Source organism: Lactuca sativa, chromosome 3 (genome assembly GCF_002870075.4).
Source record: "Lactuca sativa cultivar Salinas chromosome 3, Lsat_Salinas_v11, whole genome shotgun sequence".
NCBI classification, from domain to species: domain Eukaryota; kingdom Viridiplantae; phylum Streptophyta; class Magnoliopsida; order Asterales; family Asteraceae; genus Lactuca; species Lactuca sativa.
In genome coordinates this window covers 102,380,878-102,407,544 of record NC_056625.2, presented here as the reverse complement: position 1 = coordinate 102,407,544, position 26,667 = coordinate 102,380,878, and the positions used below count along the sequence as shown (strand labels likewise).

General features: G+C 36.1%; 1 protein-coding gene across 1 annotated transcript; it reads right to left on the bottom strand.

Annotated features, from left to right (window-relative positions):
- Nucleotides 1-16,889: 16,889 nt before the first annotated feature.
- LOC111915421 (probable E3 ubiquitin-protein ligase HIP1) lies at nucleotides 16,890-17,450 on the bottom strand. The gene has a single exon (XM_023911079.2). It carries the CDS (start codon nucleotides 17,448-17,450, stop codon nucleotides 16,890-16,892), a length of 561 nt encoding a protein of 186 aa, XP_023766847.2.
- Between the last annotated feature and the right edge of the window lie 9,217 nt (nucleotides 17,451-26,667).

Here is a 26,667-nt window from a genome sequence, read left to right as displayed (position 1 = left end):
ACACGGGAATGTCTAACGGTTGCATCTTGCCGTGAGGCCTCTGGTGCTCCGCCTTGACCTTCCTGTAGGTCAGGCATCTCTCAACATACCAAGCGACATCCCGCTTCATGCAGGGCCACCAATAATCGGGTCGAAGATCTCTATACATCTTCGTCGCCCCTGGGTGGATAGAAAATCGAGACTTATGAGCCTCATCCATCAACACCTGCCGTACCCCACCCCAGTATGGTACCCACACTCTCCTATGAAGTGTCAACAATCCCCGACTGTCATAATCAAACGAAGCTACTCGGCCCACTATCCTCTCACACTTTTTCCTCTCCTCCTTGAGGCCCTCAACCTGAGCCTCCCTGATCCGTTCCAACAACGGAGTAATCACTGTCATCCTCAAACACAAATCTCTGATAGGGGCTGCCGACACTTTGCGGCTTAGGGCGTCGGCCACCACGTTGGCCTTCCCTGGATGGTAAAGGATCTCACAATCATAATCCTTCAGCACATCCAACCACCTCATCTGCCTCATGTTCAGACTCGACTGATCCATAAGGTACCTCAAACTCTTGTGATCCGTGTAGATAGTACAATGGACCCCATAAAGATAATGCCTCCAAATCTTGAGGGCAAACACAACCGCCCCCAGCTCTAAATCATGGGTAGGATAGTTAGCCTCGTGAGGCTTCAATTGCCTCGAGGCGTAAGCTATCACATGGGCTCGCTGCATCAACACTGCTCCCATAACTGTGATTGAGGCATCACAGTAGACTACAAAGTCCTCTACTCCCTCTGGCAAGGTAAGGATCGGAGCTTCGCACAATCTCTGTCTGAGGGTCTCGAACGCTGCCTGCTGCTCAGGCCCCCAACGAAATACCACCGACTTCTTGGTCAGTCGGGTGAGCGGCACTGCTATCTTGGAGAAATCCTGAATGAACCTCCGGTAATACCCTGCCAACCCTAGGAAGCTCCGAATCTCGGATGGAGACTTCGGGACCTCCCACTGCATCACGGCCTCTATCTTGGCCGGATCCACCAAAATACCCTTCTGGTTGACGAGGTGACCAAGGAACTGCACCTCGTGCAACCAGAACTCACACTTGGAGAACTTTGCGAAAAGTCTCTCCCTCCTCAAAACTTCCAACACCTCCCTCAGGTGCTCCTCGTGCTGCTCCTGCGTCTTGGAATATACCAAGATATCATCTATGAATACTATCACTGACCGATCCAGCATCGGCCTGCACACGCGATTCAAGAGATCCATGAACGCGGCTGGGGCATTGGTGAGCCCAAATGGCATCACCACAAACTCATAATGACCATACCTGGTCCTGAAAGCTGTCTTCTGCACATCCTCATCCCTAACCCGCATCTGATGATACTCGGAGCGTAGATCGATCTTGGAGAACCAAGACGCTCCCTGAAGCTGGCCAAGCAGATCATCTATCCTCGGAAGTGGGTAACGGTTCTTCACCGTTACCTTATTCAACTCCCGGTAATCTATACACATACGATGCGACCCATCCTTCTTCCTTACAAACAGGATCGGCGCTCCCCAAGGCGAACTGCTCGGCCGAATGAAACCCTTGTCTAGCAGCTCCTGCAGCTGCGTAGACAATTCTTGCATCTCAGGGGGAGCTAGGCGATACGGTGCCTTGGCTATCGGAGCCGCACCAGGAATCAGGTCGATCCTAAACTCAACCTGCCACTCAGGAGGTATTCCCGGTAAATCCTCAGGAAATACATCCAGGAAGTCTCGCACTATCGGAACATCATCAATTGTCGTCTTGCCCTTCTCCCGGGCATCCAAGACATAAGCTACATAACTCGCGCAACCCTGCTGAAAATAGCGTCTCGCTCTCGCGGTGGAACAAAAGGTTGGTCCGCGCTGTGGCCTCTCGCCCTGAATTACTAACTCTCCCCCACTGGGAGTGCGAACCCTCACTAGCTGAAGCTCACAATCAATCACCGCCCCATTGGGGCTTAGCCAATCCATGCCTACAATAACCTTATTCCCTCTCAGGGGAATAGGAACCAGGTCCACCGAAAACTGCTCGTCAAACAACTGAAGAGAACACCCTCTATGCACTCTGGCGACCCTCACGGTCCTGTCATCTGCTATGATCCAGCTCCACTGGAGCTCTGCTAAATCTCTTGCTAAGCGCAAGCGATACAAATGATCGGGTAGCCCTCGAATCGAATAATACCATAGCAGAAATGCCGTTCACAGAGAACGACCCTATATAAAACATACAATCATAAGCAATAATCAATCAATAATAATATAGAGATGAAGGGAAGATACATACCCGTCACCACATCAAGAGTCGCTCGCGCCTCCTCTACTGTCATCTGAAACGCCCTACTCTTTGCCACTGGCGCCTCGGCTCGGCCCTGCCGGCCATCTGTAATCCTCAAAGTAGCAGGGGCAGGTGCAGCCACCTTCCCTACTGCAGCTAAACTCGGACACTGGGACTTTTTATGTCCCCTCTGATTGCACTGAAAGCAAATCAGATCTGATGCTGCAATGGCAGTAGCAGGGGCCGTACAATCCCTGCTCAAATGCCCAGTCCGACCGCACTTGTAGCAACCGGAACTCCCTGCCTTGCACACCCCATCGTGCAATCTCCCACACTTGCCACATCGACCGTGGCTCTGCTGACTCCTGGATCTGTGATCAGAAACCTTGGGCTTTTTGCCCGAACTGCATGTACCCGAAACCGCCTCCGGTTTCCTCTTCTTCTCCATCTCGAGATCAATCTCCCTCTCCCGAGCCCTAGCAATCATTTCATCCAGCATTTTACAGCTGGACCGGCTCACAAACTGGCGGATATCGCACCGTAACATCTCATGATAACGGGCCTTCTTCATCTCCTCATCGGCTGCATACTGAGGAACAAGAAGAGCCCTCTCCCTGAACTTGGCGGTGATCTCCGCCACGGTCTCTGTAGTCTGGGTGAGGTCCTGAAACTCTCTGGCTAACTGCTGCACCTCAATAACTGGTGCAAACTCCGCCCTGAACCTGGTAGAGAAATCAGCCCAGGTCATGGCATCCAACGCTGCATCATCACCAATGGTATGTCCGACCTCCTCCCACCAATCCCGTGCCCTGTCCTTCAGAAGACAGGACGCCAATCTAACCTTGTCCCCCTCGGGACACCTGCTCGTGCGGAACGCGTTGGCCACATCCGCCAACCATCTAGTACTCGCTATGGGGTCCCGCGCCCCATGATAGTCTGGAGCTCCACATGCCCTGAACTCCCTGAACGTAAGTGTGCGCGACCCCATCATGGCCGCCACCTCGGCACGGAAGGTGCCCAACCTCTCATCCATCAGCTCTAGGATACCCTCCTTGATCGAACCGAAGATCACAGGAGTCTGCTCTAAAATGATACGAGTAATCTCTGAAGAAAGAAACTCTCTGGTCTGGTCATCCATGCGCTCGTCCCCCAAGCCTGATCCTGATCCCTCCCCGGCACCTCCACTGCCGGCTGCTGTCCTCGAACGCAAGACCACCATTCTGAAACACATCATAGCAACATCAGAAAACTGAAATATCTCAAGGGATCATTGATACTACTACTAGCTTCCTGGTCTTGTCTCGACCTTCCTTGATTCGAGTACGGATCCTCTGCTTTCAGTAGTACGGGCCCATATTACCTTCCACATTTATCCGTACTTTCCTCAAGAACTGCCTTGACTCCACCAAGTCACTTCTACTACTACTGATCTCTGCTACTCTCATCCTAGGCTTGCCCTAGGGAAATCTATGACTCAACTCAAACCAGTCCTCAGCTGCTGAAGGCCTCCTTGTAATGTTAATTAGCCATCACCTGAATACCATCACATGTGATGAGGCTTGGATAATCCTTCGAGTAAAAGGCTCGTCCCTACAACGGTTAGACTCAAACAAGAGCTGCGCAATAGGGCCAAATCAAATACTCTGAGATTATTCAACCCTGATCACATGTGACGTGGCGTATTCATCTAACGGCTAACTCTCATCACCAAGAGTTCTACAAAGCACGAAGCAAGCAGCATTCGGACATCGGAAACTACTCAAGCAAATCTACTCTCATAACGAGAAACTATACTAGCATACAACGCTAAGCTCGCGCTACCAGGCATAACCTAAACAGGCTATCCTACTGCTGTCTACTCAATACTAGCATGCAATTCTCATAAAGCTGTAACACATATAGCAGGCACATAAGGCATCCTCCTAGATCCTTAGTCCTATACTAGCATGCTGTTCTACTGAAACTGGAACAATTAATCATAATAATAAAACTTGTATTGGTAATTTGGGAGTACTTACTTGAGCTCGGCTGATCGCATGCACCACACCCTTATCTTGTTTAAAAATTCTTTTCTTTCTAAGTGCTTTTCAAAATTTCATTCGAAAACATTTTTCTTTTTGAAAATCTTTTTATCTTTCCCTTAGTTTGAGTTCAGATGCACCCGGAGGTGTATCCGAATCCCTCAAACCAATGCTCTGATACCAACTTGAAACAACAAAAAAAAATACGACCCAAAAATTTCAATTTTTATCATAACAAAAACATGAAACCAAGTATCACATAACAAAATCATATGTTGCGTGTTTCAAAAACCATGATAAAATACTGAGAGAAAGAAAATTGTATCACAACTGTATCGAAACATATCAACTGACGGAATCAACTCCCAGGACAAAAACTAAAGCTGTGGTGTGTGCGATGCCATCATCCCGAGCTCTTCCCTTTGCTTGCGGAAGTACCTGAAACCAAAACTGAAACTGTAAGCACGAAGCTTAGTGAGCTCCCCCAAACTACCACATACCATACAATACATATAAAGCACATACTGGGCCTTGCCCACTGCATCGGACCGAAGTCCAGAACTAGCTGCATCGGACCAAATTCCGAAACTAACTGCATTGGACCGAAGTCCGGAAGTAATTGCATCGGACCGAAGTCCATAACTGACTGGGACCTTGTCCCCTGCATCGGACCGAAGTCCGGAACTGACTGATCATGGCATAGCATAACACATATCAACTAATATAGACACATATACTGCATACTGCATCGGACTGAAGACCGGAACATATAACACACAAACACGCTTGAATCACATAGACATCAAGCATACTGAACTACTGCTTCGGACTGAAGTTCGGAACTACTACTAACTAAACGGGCCGGCATTGTGGCCGTAGACCCGTTCCTACTGGAAGGAAACTCACCTCGTGAACTGGCTGCTGTGTGAATGGCTCTGGAAGCTAACTACTGCTGCTCCGGTATCTCCCCGGCTACAAATCCATAAACACACTCAATCAAATGCTAATCACTACACTGGGGTAAAATGACTCTTTTACCCTTGGTCAAAGTCAACTCTCCCGGTCAAAGTCAATCTACAATTGACCCAACTCGCCGAGTCTCTAGTCTCACTTCTCGACCCTACTCGTGGCTACTCGTCGAGTATGGCATCTACTCGACGAGTACCCTCTTGATTCAAGAACTCAGACAATCTGCATCCGACTCGCCGAGTCATATGAACAACTCGACGAGTTGTTCTTGAGCTAAGAAGATTGCCTTGGACTCGCCGAGTTGTATGAACAACTCGTCGAGTCCCTCCATTACTAAGTCTAACCTCCGACTCACTGAGTCCATCCTACTGCTCACTGGCCTCGACTTGGAATCACTCAAAGGGTAAAATCGGGGACTCGTGACCTGACTCGCCGAGTCCGAAGAACGACTCGCCGAGTCGCATGCATGCAGATCCTAAGAACTCGATTCTGCTCAACACCACCGCATACAAATTATAGATCTGAGTCCCTAAGGCTGATTTACCACGTAAAGTTTCCAACTTTACGTGTACATACACATGAAAAAGGAGATAAAGGCTAAAAAGGCACTTAGAAGAGTAGATCTAGGGTTATCATGCAAAATGGCTCCATAAAGGTGATAGATCTACGATTTTGGGACTGAAACATGGCTAGATCCGAAGGCTAATCAATCTAATGTGATCTCTCTACTAAGAACAAGCTAAGAAATGGCTAAAAGAGGCTAAATATGGTTTTTAAAGAGAAATCAATCATAGAAACAGCAGGAAATCGGCTAATACCTCAATGAACTCTGAAATGGGAGCAAGACCTTGGATCTTCTTCTTCTCCTTTGGATCTAGCCTCCTTCTTCTCTTCAAAACTTCAAGATTCACACAAGAAATGCACAAATAAACAAGGAAATGATTAGGGTTTGCTAAATGATGCTCTGAGGGTGAAGGGAACGAGTTTGGGGGCTCATAAGGTGGTTTAAATAGGGTGCAAACCCGGGGATTTAGGGTTTCTACCTGGAAAGCAAACTCGCCGAGTCCCGAATATGGACTCGCCGACTAACACGTGCTCGAAAACTCGACCCTATTCGACGAGTCAGGCCATAGACTCGTCGAGTCCCTCAAGAAAACTTCTAAATAAATGCCACGGAAACAACATACCAGAGATGGGGCGTTACAATCGGCTTGGTTTATGAGTCAATACACGAATGTAAAAATGATTGCTTTCTTTTCTGGAAAGAACACAATTTGTTGAAAAAGTGTCGAGTTTGTAATGAGAGTCGGTGGGTTGATGAAAATACAAAGGGCAAGAAAGTGGCTCATAAGGTTTTACGATGCTTTCCCGTAACCCCTAGACTACAACGTTTGTACTGTTCTAGACACTCAGCTAAAGATATGATTTGGCACAGTACCAGACGATCCAAAAATGGTACGATGATTCAACTAGTTGATGGTACTTCATCGAAAAAATTGAGTGTGTGCGCGGTATAGAGGCCGCAAAAATTTTGAAAAAAATCGTTTTCTTGATTTTGAAGGGGATGTGGAGGCAGCAACGGCTTAAGCCCCTACGGGTATGGATCTGCAGCGTTGGAATGCTGCTATTGACCACTTCTTAACAGAAAAACATCAAAAACGATCCGTTGGAAACAGAAAATGTCGGAAGAAGCAAGTAGTTAAGAATCGTGGAGGGACTTGCAGCTATGGTAGTGCTTGTTTTAAGAAAGTAAGTTACGATAATGCTTATTCAGTTATAACATATTTTTTAATGTTTATTCAACTATAACATATTTTGTAATGTTAAACAAAATTTAAATAGTCTTGAAGCATTTCATCGTGCGCACATGAATAACAAAGGCGAATTTGTTGATCCTTTAGTTGAAGACCAATATGTAAGTTATTATTACTTAAAAATAAAGTAAATTGTTGTTTTTTTTTTTTGTTTTTTAACATATATAAACAATCTTTGTGAAATACAGAATGCTTTGGCTGTTGAGGTTGCTCTTCAGACTCATCACATAGCCGACTCAGGTGGTGATCCAGACAACATTGATTGGATCGCAATATTTGAGAAGGTGTTGGGTACACGAAGGGGGCATGTGAGAGGCATTGGGCCTAAACCTTCTTCAACTGCAGGTACAAGTGTTTCATCCTAATGGCAGTTACAGTCACAAGCACCACAACCAACACAGGTACTTGTTAAATTCTTAAAGAATTTGGTAGCTTTGTTATATTCTTAAGAACTTAATATATTTGTAGTAACTTTTGGTAGCTCGGTAGTTTGTTAAATTGTTAAGGACTTAATTTATTTGGTGCTTTGATGGTCTGATAGTTTTTTGAATTTTTAATGACTTATTGTGCTTGTGACTTAATTGTAGGATGTGGATGTGAATGCTTTTTTATAGTTTGATGCAAGTATCTCAAACCATTATCAAAAATAGTTAGATCCTAACAGGTATATTTGAAGAGGCTTTCAAAATTGAGAACCTACTTAAAGAGTACAAATGCAGATTTGGAACGCATGACCCTTTATATCATATCAGGCTAATTTATTTGGAGCACTTGACCCTTTATACACTTGTTTTCCACTTGCTTATAGCCTTACACCACAAGACAAAGTGCTGGTGTTTAAGTAAGTGTAAACTTTGTAAACTTGTTCTGGTGAGATTTTACGAGACATTTCTGGAGATTCTGTTGTCACACATACTGAAGATGAGATCCTTCAAGCTGGCATTGTTGCTTTAACTGCATTTTTTAGGTCTTTTTTCTATACTCTAATTATTGATAAAGTTACCTTGATTTGATATTTACATTTTAAATTTGCTACAAAGGAGGGGGTAAAATTGGGAAAAGACCAGTTGAACATAATTAGGCCTCTGTTACAGCTATACTTACTCTTCATTTAGTGATTTTCTTTCACTTTTTTTGGGTTTATTATATCATTTAATAGATACTTTTTCAGGTATCTGGCTCTTGAAAACACAATTACAACTTCAAACTCCTCAAAACACTCGCGCATATACTGGCTTAGCTGGTATGCTTCCATTCCTTCTGTTAATAACTAAAAAGACGAAATTACCCTTAGTCCTCCATCTCACCATGTGTTTTTTGATCCAAATGACCTCGTTTACATCATCGTAAGATTCATGAACTTATACCCTTACAGCCATATCTAATTCTAATTGTTTTGAATGCAGCAAAGATGGCTACTGTGAATGAATGCAACAAAATTGCAGTGTTGCAAAATCAACTGGAAATATCAGTGAAAGAAAAATCTTCTTTGGAAAGAGAACTAGTTGGAATGGCTGACTTGAGAAACGAAAATTCTTATTTGAAGGTAAGTAGATGAATTATTTTGAATATATAAATATGGAACTTCAAGCTACTTATTTCATTTCTCAATGTAGAGCTCACTGAGTACATTGGAAGAAAAGAACTCAACACTGCAAAGCCAACTTACTGAGGCTAAAGAAGATGCATCCAGTACCCTTAAAAAGCTGAGGGAGGTTGAGAAAACATCTGCACTACTCCAACAGAAGTTAAAAAGGTATTGTTATATTTAGTAATTTTTGTTTTTATATATTATATGCTTCTATTTTATAGTTGATTTTATTGTGTAGCTTTGATAACAAGCTTGGAGAAAGAGAACCATGTTTTAAGACAGAAGACATTAAGTATCACTTCAAGAGGGAACTGGAAAAGCAACACCAAGCCGTATCTTGAGGTATATTAATAGTTTGTATTTTTATTTTTAATCACATTCAGTCTAAATACAACACATAATCTGAAAAAAAAAATGTGAAAGTGAATTTTTAGGTAATTTTTATAATAAAAGGTTTTTTACTATAAAAAGAAATAAAAGGGTAGTTTTGTCAATTGTCATGTTGTTTATTAAATTTAATCAACTTATTATTATTATTATTATCATTCTTTTTAACCTTAAATTTAATAACTTTTTTTAATTAGGTAATGTCTGGTGTATTGCATCTTCTTAAAATGCAAATCCCTCTATATGTTTATGTGGATCTTTTTCAAATAATCTTTAATCAATTTCAACGTACTTCAGGTAAAATTTTTATACTTTTTTTTCTTATTCTAATCAGACGAAATTTTTTAAAAAGGGAATTGTTTGCAAGTTTTGTAATTTTATAAAAACTTAAATTATAGAGACAAAATACGCAAAATGGTCTCTTAGAGTTACTAGTGTTCATGGAGAAAAAGCTCTGATTCCATTTATTGAATCAGTTGAGCTATGATTTGCTTCCATTTGTAGTATTATACTTTTAATTTTTTCTTTTTGTTTAAAAAATAAACTCAATTATACGCCAATTCTACATTAACAAGTATTTGTAGCATGTGATCATGTTAATAAGTGATATGCTTTTTCGATTTTAATTACTGAAGTTTCTAACTTTTTTGAATTTTTTTTGTAGGTGTTGGTGTGACTGACAATGAGATGCAAACAACACCATGGGCATCGATTCTTGAAAAAGTAGTTCAAATTCAAGAATCACAGTAGTTATGTGTGGTGAAGGATCTTTCTGCTGATGATATTGTGATGTGATTGATCATGAGGAAGGAAAATTATTTGATTGGCATGCGGAACAAAGGGGTGCTAAGCTTCCCAATATCTTTGTAGGTCCTAGGTGCGGGGCCCACCATCAAGAAAGGTCCAAATGGTACATGTTATTGCCTCGTGCTAACCAAGTGCCTTGAATGGACTCTAAACTGGTGCATATTGCATAGCATGTTTGATAGGTATGTGATCTCTCTCTCTCTCTTAAATTACTTATGTTTGATAGGATTGGTTTGTTCTTTCTTTATTAAGTCAAAAAGAAACGGACATATATTGCATACCAAGTTAAGTTCTGTATTGGTAAAGTGTCCGAATGAGACTAAATGACCATTTTACCCTAACATTTAAACAAACAGTACTTGAACTATTCATCAATAATGTCAAATGCTAATGTAATTTATTATTATTATTTTAATTACATATTGCAGCTTATTAAGTTGAACATCTACGTGGCGAAATAATATCACGTTCTGTTCTTCTTTGTGCCTTTGAAGGGGTATGATTCTCATCTCATCTTCATCTTTATCTTCGTCTATGAGGGAAAATTTGTAAAAAGTGTTTAATGTTTAATTACAGATACCTTACTTGTTGTGTGCACTTGGGGTTGGACATCTTTTGAACTTTTTACTCAACACAAGCACATGGAAATTAACAGACCGGAAATAAGTGTCACTTGGGAAAAAATTAAGAATGTTGAGGGTATATTTTTTTATATTTCTTGTATCTAATTAGTTTGTAATTTTTTGTTACAACTATTGATTTGTTTTATCTTTCCATGGACGATTTTTTGTATGACACTAAATTTTATGCAATGGATTGTATTTTTTGTATATGATATTTTATTTTCTATTATGAGACATTAAATTCAAATTTAATTTGAAAATTAGTAAATCTATAAATAATATTTTTTTTAAACATTTAAAATTCTGATACGTAAAAATGTGTGTCATCTTCATTTATGACATGACCTTTATTGACAGGGCCTTAATGATACGCAATGCGAGTCGTAAATGCGCGCCGTAAGGTTACGACACGCAAATGCGTGTCATCTTCCTTTATGACATGGCCTTCCTTGATACGCAATGCGTGTCGTAAACGCGCGTCGTAAATGCGTGTCATAATTGCGCATCATAAATAGACGACGCGCAAAAGCGTGTCGTCTCTCGTTATGACAGGGCCTTTCTTGACATGCATTTGCGCATCGTCTGAGCGTTTTACGACACGCATTGCGCGTCGTAAAAGGCTGTTTTTCTAGTAGTGTCAAATAGCATTAATGTGTATTTGGAACTAAGCTTATGTGTTCAGATTATGTGGGGAGTTATGGATTAATGTATTATACATTATGTACATAGTTCATATTTTCAATATTTGATTCATCACTTGATTAGTTGATTACTTGAATATAATCACTTCATAACTTCAATTTTACTTAATTCCACTTGTTTGATCCACTGTAAGATTACTCCATGATAAGGATATAATGTTTTCTATTATGGATATATATTGTTGTATAAAAAACAATGTGTATTACAGTTTACTAAAGTAGAGATTATACAGTCACCAACAAGTGTGCTGGATGGATTGTTTTTGGCATGTCTTCACCGAGTATATATTTATTTTAAGCACAATGGAATTACGGCTAAATGAAATTCATCAGGGACTTTATGGTGAATAAAATGCAACCTTGTTATGTAATTGGAGTAAAATGGTCATTTTTCGTACAACCCTATATACATTTTATTCAACAAAAAACAAAATAAAATGATAAAATTGTCATTTTTAGCATAAAACACAGTCAGTCGGATGCATAATCAAACATCATGGTCTCATTCAGAGGCAGATGTAGTCAGAGCTTCTTCAGGCTCTAATTCAATTAGATCTTTTACTCGGTCAACAACTATCAAACAACCCCTAAAAATCACATGATTGATTTAAAAAAAGGTACTTAAGTTGGTTTGTAAAAATATAAAAAGGAGAATCATATACGTACCCACCCAAAGTGCATAATGTACACCTCCTTCTGAGTTTAATAGTGTTTGTTTACCCATATAATTTGACAATTTATGTGAGTGAAAGGCTACATATAGTAACACCCTATAAAAAAGGATTGGGTGTGGCTAGGTGGCCCATTCCATGTTTTAGTATCATAAAAAAGTCATAAATGTAAAAAAATTAAATAAGGAAGCTATAGTATTTAATGTCTAAACAAAGAGGAAAATCACAACAAAAAAAATAAAATACCATAGAAAGTAGTGAAAAATAAAAAAGCGGAATGAAACCCACAATTTGCTCCAAACCACATGAATGGTTTGAGTTGTTTTTTTATTTCATTCTACTTTTATAACAAATGACATGAATCAGTTTCATACATATGCAACAAAAAAATAATATTTTTCAATTATAACTTTAAGTTTTGTAACATTTCAAAAATCATAAAAATTTAAAATTTTCAAAAACAACCATTAACCATGATTGTGTACAAAAAGAACCATTCTTTAAAAAGTAAAGTAATATCAGAGTGTCCCAAAAATTAATATAAAGGAAATAGGAAGATGTGCACGATCAAGCCTTTACATTCTCACGATCCACAGAAGTGCCTAGAACAATAAACTAAACTATAATCCAAAGCTTAGTGAGTTCCCCCAAAGTACCATCACACACCTTAACAAACACATCATGAAAAAATGAGCATTAAGCCTGACTGGACCGCCTCGCAGAGCCGACAATCTATCTGGACAGCTCTACAACCACAATATGTCGATATATGTAACAGACAAACATAAACATAGAACCAGCAGTTATAGATAACCATATAGATATACTAATCAATTATATATACTAGCATAAAACTATGCTATAAACAAGATACATAATTTAGTGGGCCGACATAGGTGCCTTTGACCCATGAGTACATGGAGGAAAACTCACATCTCAGTCCGAACTAAACCTAAATAAATCCCTGCTCCGAAAACCGGCTCTACCCGACGCCTATTATTCAAAATATTTCCGAATTTAAAATTAATATCAAATTACCCGAAATACCCTTTCATCAAAATTGGTCAAGCTTTACAAACCAGCCGAGTCAACCCAGCCGGTTACACAGGACGTACCCAGATGTACGCGGGGCATAATCAATCGCTAACCAAATTAGGAGATTTGACCATGTACATGCGTCGTACCACCTGGTAGGCCCATCGTATGCAGTTGGATGCCTTCCCAACTCATTAAGTTCTTAATACTTTAGCCCTTACGTCCAAATTAAAAATCCATGCCCCAAATGTTGTCTTTGACCATAAAGTTTTCAACTTTATGGTATTGCATGCCATTAAGTGCTTAACACTAAAAACCTTAACCACTTACTCAGTAAGACATTTTGACTCATGCATGGAAGGGAAGTAATGATCACAACCATATTTTTTATACTTCTAAACACCTCAAACCATTTGAAAGGACAACTTAAATGGATTGGAGTAGCTCATACTCAAAATACCAAACTAATGGGACCAAAAGGACACAAACTTTGTGGCTAACTTAGATCTAATCATAGCTTCGTCAAGTTTAGAGTCTTTTTACCTTGATGGAGTGCCCAAAGGTGATGAGATTCTGGATTCAAGGTGCTCTACACTAGAGATGCACACAGCTCGAATCCGATCCGGTTTCGCTTACGTCATTAAAAATCTGATCCAGTCAAAATCTGATCCGGTTCCAACCAAAATCCGAATCCTATTTTAATCAGATTTGAAGTCGGTTAAAACCGATTTTATTGGGTTTTAAACGGATTTCGTGGCTGATTTGGATCCGGTTTAAGCAAATCTTGTTTACGATCCGGTATCAAATCCGATTTGGAATATAGGATTACGATCTGATTGAAAATCCGGTTTTAAATCCGATCCGATCCGGTTTGGTCAAAGCCAGTTTTTGTGTGCATCTCTACTCTACACTTAGGTATAATTCCCCTTCTTCCTTCCTCCTTCAAGAACACCAAAACACACATACCAAGCTAAAAAATGGCTTCAAAGGGACTAGGGTTTGCTAAAGAGTCGAAATGAGGATGGTGGTTGATGAGGGAGTGAACATTGGGGAGATAATGATGAATATAAAGGGTACAAACCCTAAAAATTAGGGTTTGAGGATCATGCACATAACCTCGGGCCAAAAATTACAAAAATGACATTGTAGGCCATGTTGCAACTTTTCTCATATATAAGGGCTAAACTATAAAAAATCTTCATACTTAGGGTTTAAATTTGAAATACCCCATCATCGGAATGTTACAACTAGACACATTTGTCATTCTAAATCCTGAAACCTTAATTTGAATTAATCAATCATATGAACTAGTAACATCATGCTAGCTGGTTATTATTGTTGAAATTTGCTAGTTAGACATCACGTTTCTTATTCTAATTAATTTGTTTTATGCATGCATGTAAATTTTGAAATGGAAATTTTACATGATTTAATGAAGGCATGAAATCCCAAATATAACTTAACAAAAACTACTTAGTATTCTTGGAAATAGAACATACAACTAACGTGTTTAAGTTAATTTATTAAATCTTTGTTACGATTAAAAGATATATAATTAGAAGTCATACATAATGATAATGGCTTCTTGCGAATCTTCCTCATGGAATGAACCGGCCAAAATAAATCATAAACCAACTCGTTATGTGAAAGAAGTCATGGTATTATATATCGTTGCTCTCAAAAAATATAAATAAATGTTATTTAAGGGTGTCCACATGCATACACGAGATTAATTCATCGTGTTGAAATTATGCATTTGGGGTTTTGTTGCAAGTTGGGTTAAAATCATATGAACCTTGAACTACAAACAATCTGAAAGCCCTATAAAGTCGGCGGCTTGAAACCTTGGAGCGGGAGGACAACCAGTATATACATTAAAACTCTATTTTTATATTATACTTTACTATATGTTTATGAATTGTTTCATTCAAGGCTGTCAAGATCGAGATCGTAGGTACGATCGTTTTTGGGTTTGTAATTAAGATCGGGATTGGGATACTAAGATCCTACAAAATAAAACATAATTTTAATGTACAATTTTAAAACATGAAAAATATTTAAAATATTCAATTTTTCGTTCTAATGTAATAAAAACTTCAAAATATTAGTCATGAGTCACAACGCAAAATGATAGACGATAAATTGGTATAGGGTAAAAAGACATAACGTGGTAAAAAAAATTCATTTGCAAAAAAAAAAAAAATTAAAAAAAAAATTCAAGGTAAGGTAGGATCGGATCGTACGATCCTACCTACGATCCTGTCTCAAATACGATTCATTTACGATCCGACTAGTTTTTCATACTTGGGATCATAACATCGTACGATCCTACGATCATGATCGTGATTTTGATAACCATGGTTTAATGTTAAAAGTAATACGGTTATAAATAGAAAAAAAAACGTGTTTGATTAAATGGTTATAGCGTAAAATGTAAGGTCTTAATGGAGTAAATCAACATTTTCTGATTAAAATATAGTACTGTATGATCTTGAAAATTTTACAATTTAGTGTGCTTAGATCTTACCTCGATAGCTTTTCATGGCTAATTCCAGTCATATTGGGCAAACTTTCAAGGAATGTAAAATGTAATTCCTAGGTTTATGCTATGAACCAAGGAATGTAAAATGCGATTCCATTTCTACCAAAAAATGTTGTTTCTCTTTGGTTTATGATACAACAAAGCATGGAGAAGGAATGCCATTCCTTAAAAGAAAATTGTCCATTACTATTCTTACTCCCTTGATCTGGTTACTAGTTATTATGTTAATATAAAGACCATTGTTTCAATAAAAATAAAAATTATAATAATAAGCAACTACAAATTAGCTTTGCATTTAATCTTTTCTTTATTTTCTCTTTATAGTCTTTATTTCGTCTATTATATTTAGTCTAATTGATCATCGATTCATAGGCATAAACCACATGAAGTGAAGGTTCAACCATACAAGGTTCAACTTATTTTTTTTTTTTTTTTATATGTGCACTTATATTTATAATCTCTAGAGTTAGCTCTTGATATGTTATTTCTCTTTCTATTATGGATATTTGCTCCTAGGGATTTAGAAAGAAGACTTGTGGAAGCTAAGATGGAAATAGCACTAGCAAATGAGTTGAATGATATCAAAAACTTTGTTTATTTGTTTATTTATTTATCTATTTTTTTTTGTTATAATTATTTCTACGATAGTGCAGATGGTTTCATAGCACGAGGTACAACTAGAATTGTTGAAAAAACTTTATAACAAATTGATACAATGAAGACAAGATTGCAGGTATGAGTGATTAAGTGTTTGTTGCATGATAAAAGAAGGGGAAATTACTCATTCACAACAAAATTATATTTGAATTCTGTCATTATGTTCGAACATACAAAAAAAAAAACACTTTAAAATGATATGTTGATTGTAGGCAGCAGTGAAATAATAAATGGATACTTTTTTCTTTTTTGTAGACCAAATAGTTTTAAAGCCTAAAGCTTACTATCATTAATGTCTTGAAAGCTGATTTTGATTATTAACATTAATTTGCTAAACATAATCTTCTTTTTGTTTTCGAAAACATGTAAATCAGAAACAAAATGACAAATGTGAAAATTAACCCTAAACCTTATTATGAAAACTCAATTCTTCACCAACCATTTCTTGATGATACAATTTGGATGTTACCAATGTCCACCATGCCAGTGCTCCGATAAACTCACTCCCATGTAATACTCTTCTTGACAAATCAGACATATTTCTCCATCTCCTTCACCTCCTTCGTGTTGTTCTTCTTCTTCTTATTTGTAATCCTCGTCTTTTCTTGTTGCTACTACTTTTTCTGATTCATCATCATCATCATCTTGTTCTTGTTGTTGACGAGACTCTAACAGGAAAACAAACTTTGCTGTTTATCGTCGATCACTTGTGCTCCATCCACAAATCATTGCTTACTGATCTGGACACTCTTCTATAATCTTGACCGGAATTAATTAACCTCATGAAAGAGCTGTGGACCTGCAGATTGGACACAAGTTTTTCTGCACCAACCATTTCTTGATGCATTTTTCATGATACACATGTCCGCATTTGAGTGTTCCTATCGTTAGACCCGCTTCATATTCTTCTTGACAAACCACACAAATCTCTCCTTCTCCTTCTTTTGATCCATCGTCTTTATTCTTTCCTATAATCGTGACTGGAAGTTCAGATATCTTTCTAAGATACCTCGAGTACTTGTCATACTCAACTACAATCTCTGCAATCTCCATAGTCTCTTCATCATCGAACTCTTGTGATCCATCCACGAATCTAGCAGGGGCAATGGATCCACGATTCATTGTCACTTCCATCCAGAAAGTTGAATAAGCAGGTTCATGGTCAATCAACAAGCACCACAAATCTTCATCACCCTCTTCGATCTTTAGTGCCTGAATTGGAGAGAGGTTGACGCCGATTAGTTGATCGAGATGCAGATGCTCACCTGGCTGTGCGTTGATCATGAACAAGCACCGGGAATCTGCGTCTATCAACCCGTATGAACGCATAGATGTAGCCATAATACGTTTCTCAATTTCTTCTTGATGAACAAATGCTTTTAAAAATTCTCTGATTTATTGAAGCAGAAACTCTGAAGTATGAAATTTAACTTGAATTAATCGATCATATGATCAGGTAACATCATGCGAACTGGTTATTTATAGTTGAAGTTTGCTACTTGCACCGCAAGTTTCTTATTTTAATTAATTAGTTTTATGCATGCGTATAAATTTCGAAATGAAATTTTATATGAACTGAAGGCATGAAATCTAAAAATACAGAAACTACTTTGAGTAGTTTTGGAAAGATAACATACAACTAACGTGTTTAAGGGAATTTTTTAAATCTTTGTTACGATTGAAAATTATATAATTAGAAGTTATTCATAATTAATGAACCGGCTAAAATTAAACATAAACCAACTCGTTATGTCAAAGGAGTCATGATATTATATGTTGCTCTGAGAAAATATAAATAAATGTTTTTTAAGGGTGTCCACATTTAACATCGAGATTAATTCATCCTTTTTTTTTTCGGGAAGTTGATTAAATAGAAACACTGAGATTAATGCATTAAACCTACATGCAACCGAGAGTTTAATTCATTGTTTATATGGAACGTTGATTTACTAGAAACATTATATCAAGGCGTTAGGCAAGGAACAAATTACCGAGTTTATAGCAAGAACTCATTTTTTATTTCTTATTGAAGCTTCAATGATACATACCCATTAATAGCACGTAAATTATGTCACCAAATTTCTTTTTTCTAGTAGTGGGACTATCTCTCAACACCACTTGTGTCGACTACTACCGGAAACATCAACTATGACACACATACGTACAACAAGAAATAAGTTCTTTAGGGACGACGACTTTTGTGACGATGCCAACCTTTTGCGGCGACACACAGTTATTTTGTCGCTAAAGGACTATGTCGTCTCTAATTCCGTCGTCGCTAAAGGGGGTCAACCGGTGATCCATTTGTGCCACACGCCTTTTAATCGTCATTGTAGGTTGTCACAGTGATCCATTGGTTATGGTTTCGTCTGGTGTCAAGTAATAGTGGCGACGCTAATTGCAACGACCTATCGCCGATGTTGTTATTGATCTGCATGACTTTAATCGTGACCCTTCAATTGTTTTTAGATCGGACGGCTAATAGACACCAGATAATGGCGCGTGTTTTTCCCTGGAACGTGTCGCCACTAATGCTACGGCGTCGCCGCTAAAGGTGACGTGTCGTTTTGTCCGCCCCTTCGTCCCAGACAACTCATTTTCTGCCTAACACCCCTCCTTTCGCAAACTCCAGCGATCATCGTTTTCTGCTGCAGTTTATCGTCATTTTCCGGCGTTCTTCACCAACCCAAACCACCACTCCTTCTAGGCTTTCATTTTCCGTCAATTTCTAGCAAATTTCGGCAATATCCGGCCATTTTCGGCGGATTCTGAGTTCTCCGGCGATATTAAAACTCTGGTAAGGTGCCTTTTGCTCTTCCCTTTTATCTTTCTCTTGTTTTCTAACTTATATTTCACCTTAATTTCATTTTGTTTGTGATTTATGTAAACTCTGGTGGTGCTCTCGCAAATTTCCGGCAGCTACAAGACTTTTCGTGCGATTTTCTGTTTTATGGCAACTGCAGGTTCTACTTGTTCTTTTTTTTTTTTTTTTTCTGTTTATAATACCTCAAAACAAAATGCATGTTCAGTTTATTTTAGTGTATTGCTACCACATTTTGATGGTGTCATATTGAAAAACCTAATTAAGCTTACATCTTAATATACTTCTTAATCTAATTAATTGGTTGCATATCTTTGAAGGCGAGATTCCCAATCCTAAAGCGAATGGCTCCTTTTCCTTTTTCAGTGCAAAGAGATATAGTCGTTGCTTGTTTTGCAGTCCACAATTTCATAAGGAAATGCGATATTCATGATGAGTTATTTATGGCGTTCGAGGAGAACAATGTTCAACCACAAGGGGGACAAAATGATGGCGAAAACGTACACGATATGGAATGGGGTTCACAAGGAAATGAATATATGGATAATTTACGTGACTAGATTGCGAATCAATTGGGGTGAAATTAAATTTGTAGGATTTTATTTGGATTTTAGTATGATATTGTGGATTTAAAAATATTTATGTTTGATTTATGCTAAATTTGGATTTTATATGGTGTTTAATTTTGATTTATGCTAAATTTGGATTTTATATGGTGTTTATATATTTTTTTAATACATAATTAAGAATTTTTATTAGGTTATTTTCTAAATAAACAGTTGAATTTAATAAAAAATAAAACAGAAGGGTAAAATGGTCATTTTAATAATTCAACAGAACAATTCAGAGGTCCCAACCAAACAGCATGTTAAACATTCAGCTCTTAAAATTTCAGACCCTCTTAGAAATTCAGACCTCTTAAAAATTCAGATCTTAAAAATTCAAATCCTGCCAAACAGCCCCTAAGCACTGTTTGTGTGTCTATATATATATATATATATATATATATATATATATATATATATATATATATATATATATATATATATATATATATATATATGGCTGCTTAACATCAGTCTTGTCATATATGTGTATGTGTATGTATGAAAGAATTATATATGAAAATGTATGTATAAATCTATTTGTATGTGAAATGTATGTGTATGTGTATTTGTATGAAAAAATGTATGTGAAAAATATATGTATATGAATTGTAGGCATTTTTATGTGAAAATATAGATATTTATATGAAATGTATGAAAATTGTATGTGAAAATATTGGCATTTTTATATGAAATGTATGAAAAATATATGTGAAAATGTAAATATTATTAGGCTACCACAGGCTAACTTTAGACTTATGAAATATTTATTAATATTAACTTCTATATTAATATGTATGACGGGTAACAATTTTGATGATGTTATCTTCGGTAAACAAATATAAACTTTTAATTTACTGAAAACTTTTTTTAAAATCATCAAATAAATTATATTTTTAAAAACTTAATAATATATAATGTTATAGTATTCATAAAGAAATAATAATAGCTTACTATTTTAAATAAAACAAATTAAAAATAAAATAAAAAATGTATGTAATAACTAAGAGACACTAAAAATGAAAAACGTTATATCTTAAAAATATGTAATTGGTTGATATGATGATGTGAGTTCTTAAAAGGACTTCGTCTTTATTTCTTTTGTCAAAAAAATTCTACTAATGTGACGACACTAAATATGAAAAAAAAAAGATGATATATATAACAAATATGTAATATCGTTTAAAGTACAATGTTATAAGAAAAAATAAAATGAAAAATTAAGACGCTAAATTTACTAAGTTATAATTACTCAAAATAGAAAAACAAAAACAAAAATAAGTTGAAATTAAAAATCAAAATATGAAAAAATGATATAAATAGCAATTATATAATATCGTTGAAAGAATCATCTTTCATGTTGAACTTGTTCTTAAAAATATACAAGTGTTTGATATGATGACATAAGTTCTTAAAAGTACCTAAAATTCTACACGACACTAAATATGAAAAAAAAAAGATGATATATATAACAAATATATAATATCGTTTAAAGTACAATGTTATAAGAAAAAATAAAAACGAAAAATTAAGACGTAAAATTTAATAAGTTATAATTATTCAAAATAGAAAAATAAAAACCAAAATAAGTTGGAATTAAAAATCAAAATATGGAAAAAAATGATATAAATAACAAATATATAATATATTAAAAATAAAAATCAAAATTAAGACGCTTAATTACAATGATATAATAAACAAGTAAGTTATTTTTAATTTAAGTCTCTTATTTTTAAATCATCAGAAGCCTAGAAATACCCGTCCGAAATTGATTTAGAATTTAATTTCGGGTTGTCCCCGTTTTGGGACTGCTTTTTGAATATCTTACCTCATTTAGGATGTAAATGTGTATTACATGATTGATTGTTTAAGAAATTTTCAGTTGTTATTTTCTCTTTGCTCCTCGGTATATAATTTTATATATACTTAGGAGCTAAGGGGAAATGCTGTCGAGTTTTTCTTAAACGGTTAATCATGTAATACACATTTGCATACGGGGTAAGGTATTCAAAAAGTGGGTTTAGAAGCCTACCCTTGTAATTACTCTCCGGTTGTCCGGTTTTCTATTCCATCTGATTGAACGGTTACTCTATCGTTATAAATATTCAATCCTAATTCTAGTTCTTATAGAGTAAAAAGTAAAACCTAACTTATGTTTCAGTTGCAACATGTATATTGATAAAATGTGGACTACTATTGAAAACCGTAACTCTACCTTGTTCCAACAATGATTCGAATCTTTTCTCGAGAGGTCCAAACCACACGTCGATAACAAAGGTCAAATCAAATGCCCGTGTAACAAATGTAATGTCAATAAATTTATACTACTAGCCATAATGAAATTCCATATACTTCAATATGGTTTTAGTCCACATTATATTATACGAAAGTATCATGGCGAAAATACAACTCACTCCGTTATCGAAGACATGCCACATAGTAACGAGATGGCCGATGTTATTGATGATGTTATGGGGAATGTGATTGAAAATGATATCAACCGCGGCGAAGGGAACCCAGATACAGACGATAGCGGTGTCGATGATGGATTTCAAAAGCTGTTAGAGGAAGTCCAATTAAAATTATATCCTGGATGTTCGTTTTCGTCCCTTGACTTTTTAGCTAAACTGATGCATATCAAGGTGATCAACAAATGGACTGATAGTTCATTCGATCAGCTTCCTGAGTTGTTGCAAGTGCTTCATCCCAATGGCAGTCACCGTTATAAGCACCGCAACCAACACAGGTACTTGTTAAATTCTTAAAGAATTTGGTAGCTTTGTTATATTGTTAAGAACTTAATATATTTGTAGTAATTTTTGGTAGCTCGGTGGTTTGTTAAATTGTTAAAGACTTAATTGATATGGTGACTTAATTGTAGGATGTTCATGTGAATGTTTTTCTTCAAAACCCGGCATTTGTGACGGCCATTGGAGACATTATTCGCTCGATTAAAAACCATGTCAACGAGAAAAACAACGATGGAGAAGACGAAGACAACTAGTATTTTTGTTTTATGATATGGAGTATGTTATTTTGGATTTTGAAGATAGTTTATGTATGATATATATTAGATGTTTGTTTGAGATTTATTAGATATTTTATGGAATATGGTATGTTTGATGTTTTTATATAATGTGGTATGTATTTATTTATGTATTTTTATTAAAAATGTATTTTATAATGTATATAAATTAATATTATAAAAAATATGTTTTTTCTCAAAAAAAATAAAAAAAAAACAATTTGCAGTGATGCCTTTATGGACGACTACGATCAATTGCGACGACATACCTCCAGGGAGGTATGTCGGAGAAACTCCAGCCGGTTGCCAGAATATTAATAGAGACGACGTTATTTATGATGATAATGATGTATTAGGGACGACAGGTATTAGAGACGACATCCGGCTATTAGCTACGAAGCAATTGCGGCGACCCGTTAGCATAAAACTATGCTATAAACAGGATACATAATTTATTGGGCCGATATAGGTTCCTTTGACCCATGAGTACATTGAGGAAAACTCACATCTCAGTCCGAACAAAACCTGAATAAATCCCTGCTCCGAAAACCGGCTCTACAAGACACCTATTATTCAAAATATTGCCCAACTTAAAATTAATATCAAATTACGTGAAATACCCTTTGGTCAAAATTGGTCAAACTTAACAAACCAGCCGAGTGCGCGGGACGTACTTAGATGTACGTGAGGCATACTCAATCGCTAACCAAATTATAGGATTTGACCGTGTACGTGCGTCGTACCACCTGGTAGGCCCATCGTATGCATTTGGATGCCTTCCCAACTCGTTAAGTGCTTGATAATCAAGCCCTTATGTCCAAATTATAGATCCAAGCCCCAAATGTTGTCTTTGACCATAAAGTTTTCAACTTTATGGTATTGCATGGCCATTAAGTGCTTAGCACAAAAAACCATAACTACTTAACTCATTAAGACCTTTTGACTCATGTATGGACGGGAAATACTGATCACAGCCACATTTTTTATACTTCTGAACACCTCAAAACGTATGAAAGGACAACTTAAATGGATTGGAGTAGCTCATACTCAAAGTACAAAATTAATGGGATCAAAAGGACACAAACTTTATGGCTAACTTAGATCTAAGTATAGCTTCATCAAGTTTATAGTATTTTTACCTTCACGGAGTGCCCAAAGGTGATGAGATTCTGGATCCAAGGTGCTCTACACTTAGGCTGAATTCCTCTTCTTCCTTCCTCCTTCAAGAACAATAAAACACACATACCAAGCTAAAAAATGGCTTCAAAGGGACTAAGGGTTTGCTAGAGAGTCGAAATGAGGATGGTGGTTGATGAGGGAATGAACATTGGGGAGATAATGATGAATATAAAGGGTACAAACCTTAAAAATTAGGGTTTGAGGATCATGCACGTAACCTCGGGCCAAAAATTACAAAAATGCCACTGCGGGCCATGTTGCAACTTTTCTCATGCATAAGGGCTAAAATACAATATATCTTCATACTTAGGGTTTAAATTTGAAATGCCTCATCATCGGAATGTTACAGGTATACATGAATGTCATTCTAAAGCCTGAAACCTTAATTTGAATTAATAATCATATTAGCTAGTAACATTATGCTAACTGGTGATTATCGATGAAATTTGCTACTTAGACATCATGTTTCTTATTTTAATTAATTTGTTTTATGCATGCATGTAAATTTCGAAATGGAAATTTTACATGAATTAATGAAGGCATGAAATCCCAAATATAACATCACAAAAACTACTTAGTATTTTTTGAAATAGAACATACAACTAACATGTTTAAGTTAATTTATTAAATCTTTGTTACGATTAAAAATTATATAATTAGAAGTCATACATAACGATAATGGCTTCTTGCGAATCTTCCTCATGGAATGAACCGGCCAAAATAAATCATAAACCAACTCGTTATGTAATAGATGTCATGGTATTATATATCGTTTGTCTTAAAAAATATAAATAAATGTTATTTAAGGGTGTCCACATGCATACCCGAGATTAATTCATGGTGTTGAAATTATGCATTTGGGGTTTTGTTGCAAGTTGGGTTAAAATCATATGAAACTTGAACTATAAACAACTCTGAAAGCCCTATAAAGTTGGAGGCTTGAAAACTTGGAGCTGGAGGACAACCAGTACATACATTAAAACTCTATTTTTATATTATACTTTAATATATGTTTATGAAATTGTTTCATACAACGTTGTTAAGATCGAGATTGTAGGTACGATCATTTTTGGGTTTTTAAGTTCGACATTGAGATCCTAAGATCTTACAAAATAAAACATAATTTTAATTTATAATTTTAAAACATGAAAAATATTTCAAATATTAAATTTTTCGTTCAAAAGTAATAAAACTTCAAAATATTAGTCACAAGTCACAACGCAAAATGATAGAGGGTAAATTGGTAAAGGGTAAAAGACATAAGGTTGTAAAAAAAATTAATTTGCAAAAAAAAAAAAAAAAAAAATCAAGGTAAGGTAGGATCGGATCGGATTCTGATCCTACTTACGATCGTACGATCCTGTCCCAAATACAATCCATTTACGATCCGACTTGTTTTTCATACTTGGGATCGTAGGATCGTATGATCCTACAATTGTGATCGCGATTTTGACAATCATGGTTTAATGTTAAAAGTAATACAATTATAAATAATAGAAAAAAAAATGAGTTTGATTAAATGGTTATAGTGTAAAATATAACGTCTTAATGGAGTAAATCAACATTTTCTGATTAAAATATAGTATCAGTGGCGGACCGTAAGAGGGGCTGGGGGAGGCCATGCCCCCCCTGGTTTTGCGCTTCCTAATACCCAGCTATGCATAATATATTTATAAAGTCACCCAACAATTCTTGACAAAAAGTCTAAACAAAATAACCATGAACTATCCAAAAAAAATCTGAAAATCGTTGCTAAAAATAAGAGAGATCTTGTTTTATTAGGAAAAGGAAAATTAAGAAACCAAAACCCTATAAAAACTAATCCAAATTCTAATCATATTTACACAATTCTTGACTCAAACCTTGAGTTTAAGAAAACCAAAAAATTTATAGCTCCCAGTCGATTACCTTCTTCGCATGATTTCCTTCAATTATTGCTCTCTGCTGGAGTTTAACAAAACCTGAGGTTAAAAACATCTGATTTCCATCTGCCTGCCTTCCGTGTCCTTCTTCGGTTTCTCTCCATAAGAAGCTGAAAACAGTACTCTCTTTTTTTCTCTTTCTCTTCTCCCACCAAAAGTATGATATTATCATTGAATTAATAGATATGGAATATCTTTAGATATTATCTTGCAACTTTGTAAAGTGTGATATAGGCAATAGGGTAAACTTGTAGAAGTTTTATTATTTATTTAATGTTCACTGACAAATTATACTATACTATTTGGTATCGTAAAAATGTAAAAGTAATTAGAAACATCAAAATATGTATCTATTTATTGGTATAAACTAAGAGTAAGTATTAAAATCAAATTTGTATATATTCTTTATTTATAATATGAGCCTTAGTTTTTGTAAAAAAAGAAATTAAGAATAAAATATAAGGTAGACTGGTAGAGTTTTTAAATGATTTTTGGTTTTGTTATTTGAAACATGACTTAAAATCCATTTTGATTGGCAATACATCGATAAGTTATATTTTTTGAGTGCAAAATTTTAAATAAATTTTCTTGTCTATATTGTTATGTTTTGAAAATTTGATTCCAGCCCCCCTACTTATTGTGTATTTGTTCCGCCCCTGTATAGTATTGTATAATCTTGAAAATTTTACAAATTTATTGTGCTTAGATCTTACCTCAATAGCTTTTCATGGCTAATACCAGTCACATTGGGCAAACTTTCAGGGAATGTAAAATGTCATTCCTAGGTTTATGCTATGAACAAAGGAATGTAAAATGTCATTCCATTACTACCAAACAAATGTTGTTTTTCTTTGGTTTATGATACAACAAAGGATACAGAAGGAATGCCATTCCTTGAAAGAAAATTGTCCATTATTATTCTTACTCTCTTAATTTGGTTACTAGTTTTTTTTTTTAAAATATAAAGACCATTCTCTCAATAAAAACAAAATTTATAATCATAAGC

What these genes read in the sequence shown, in the direction of transcription:
- LOC111915421 (XM_023911079.2), bottom strand. Translation starts at nt 17,450, where the DNA reads ATGGCTACATCTATGCGTTCATACGGGTTGATAGACGCAGATTCCCGG.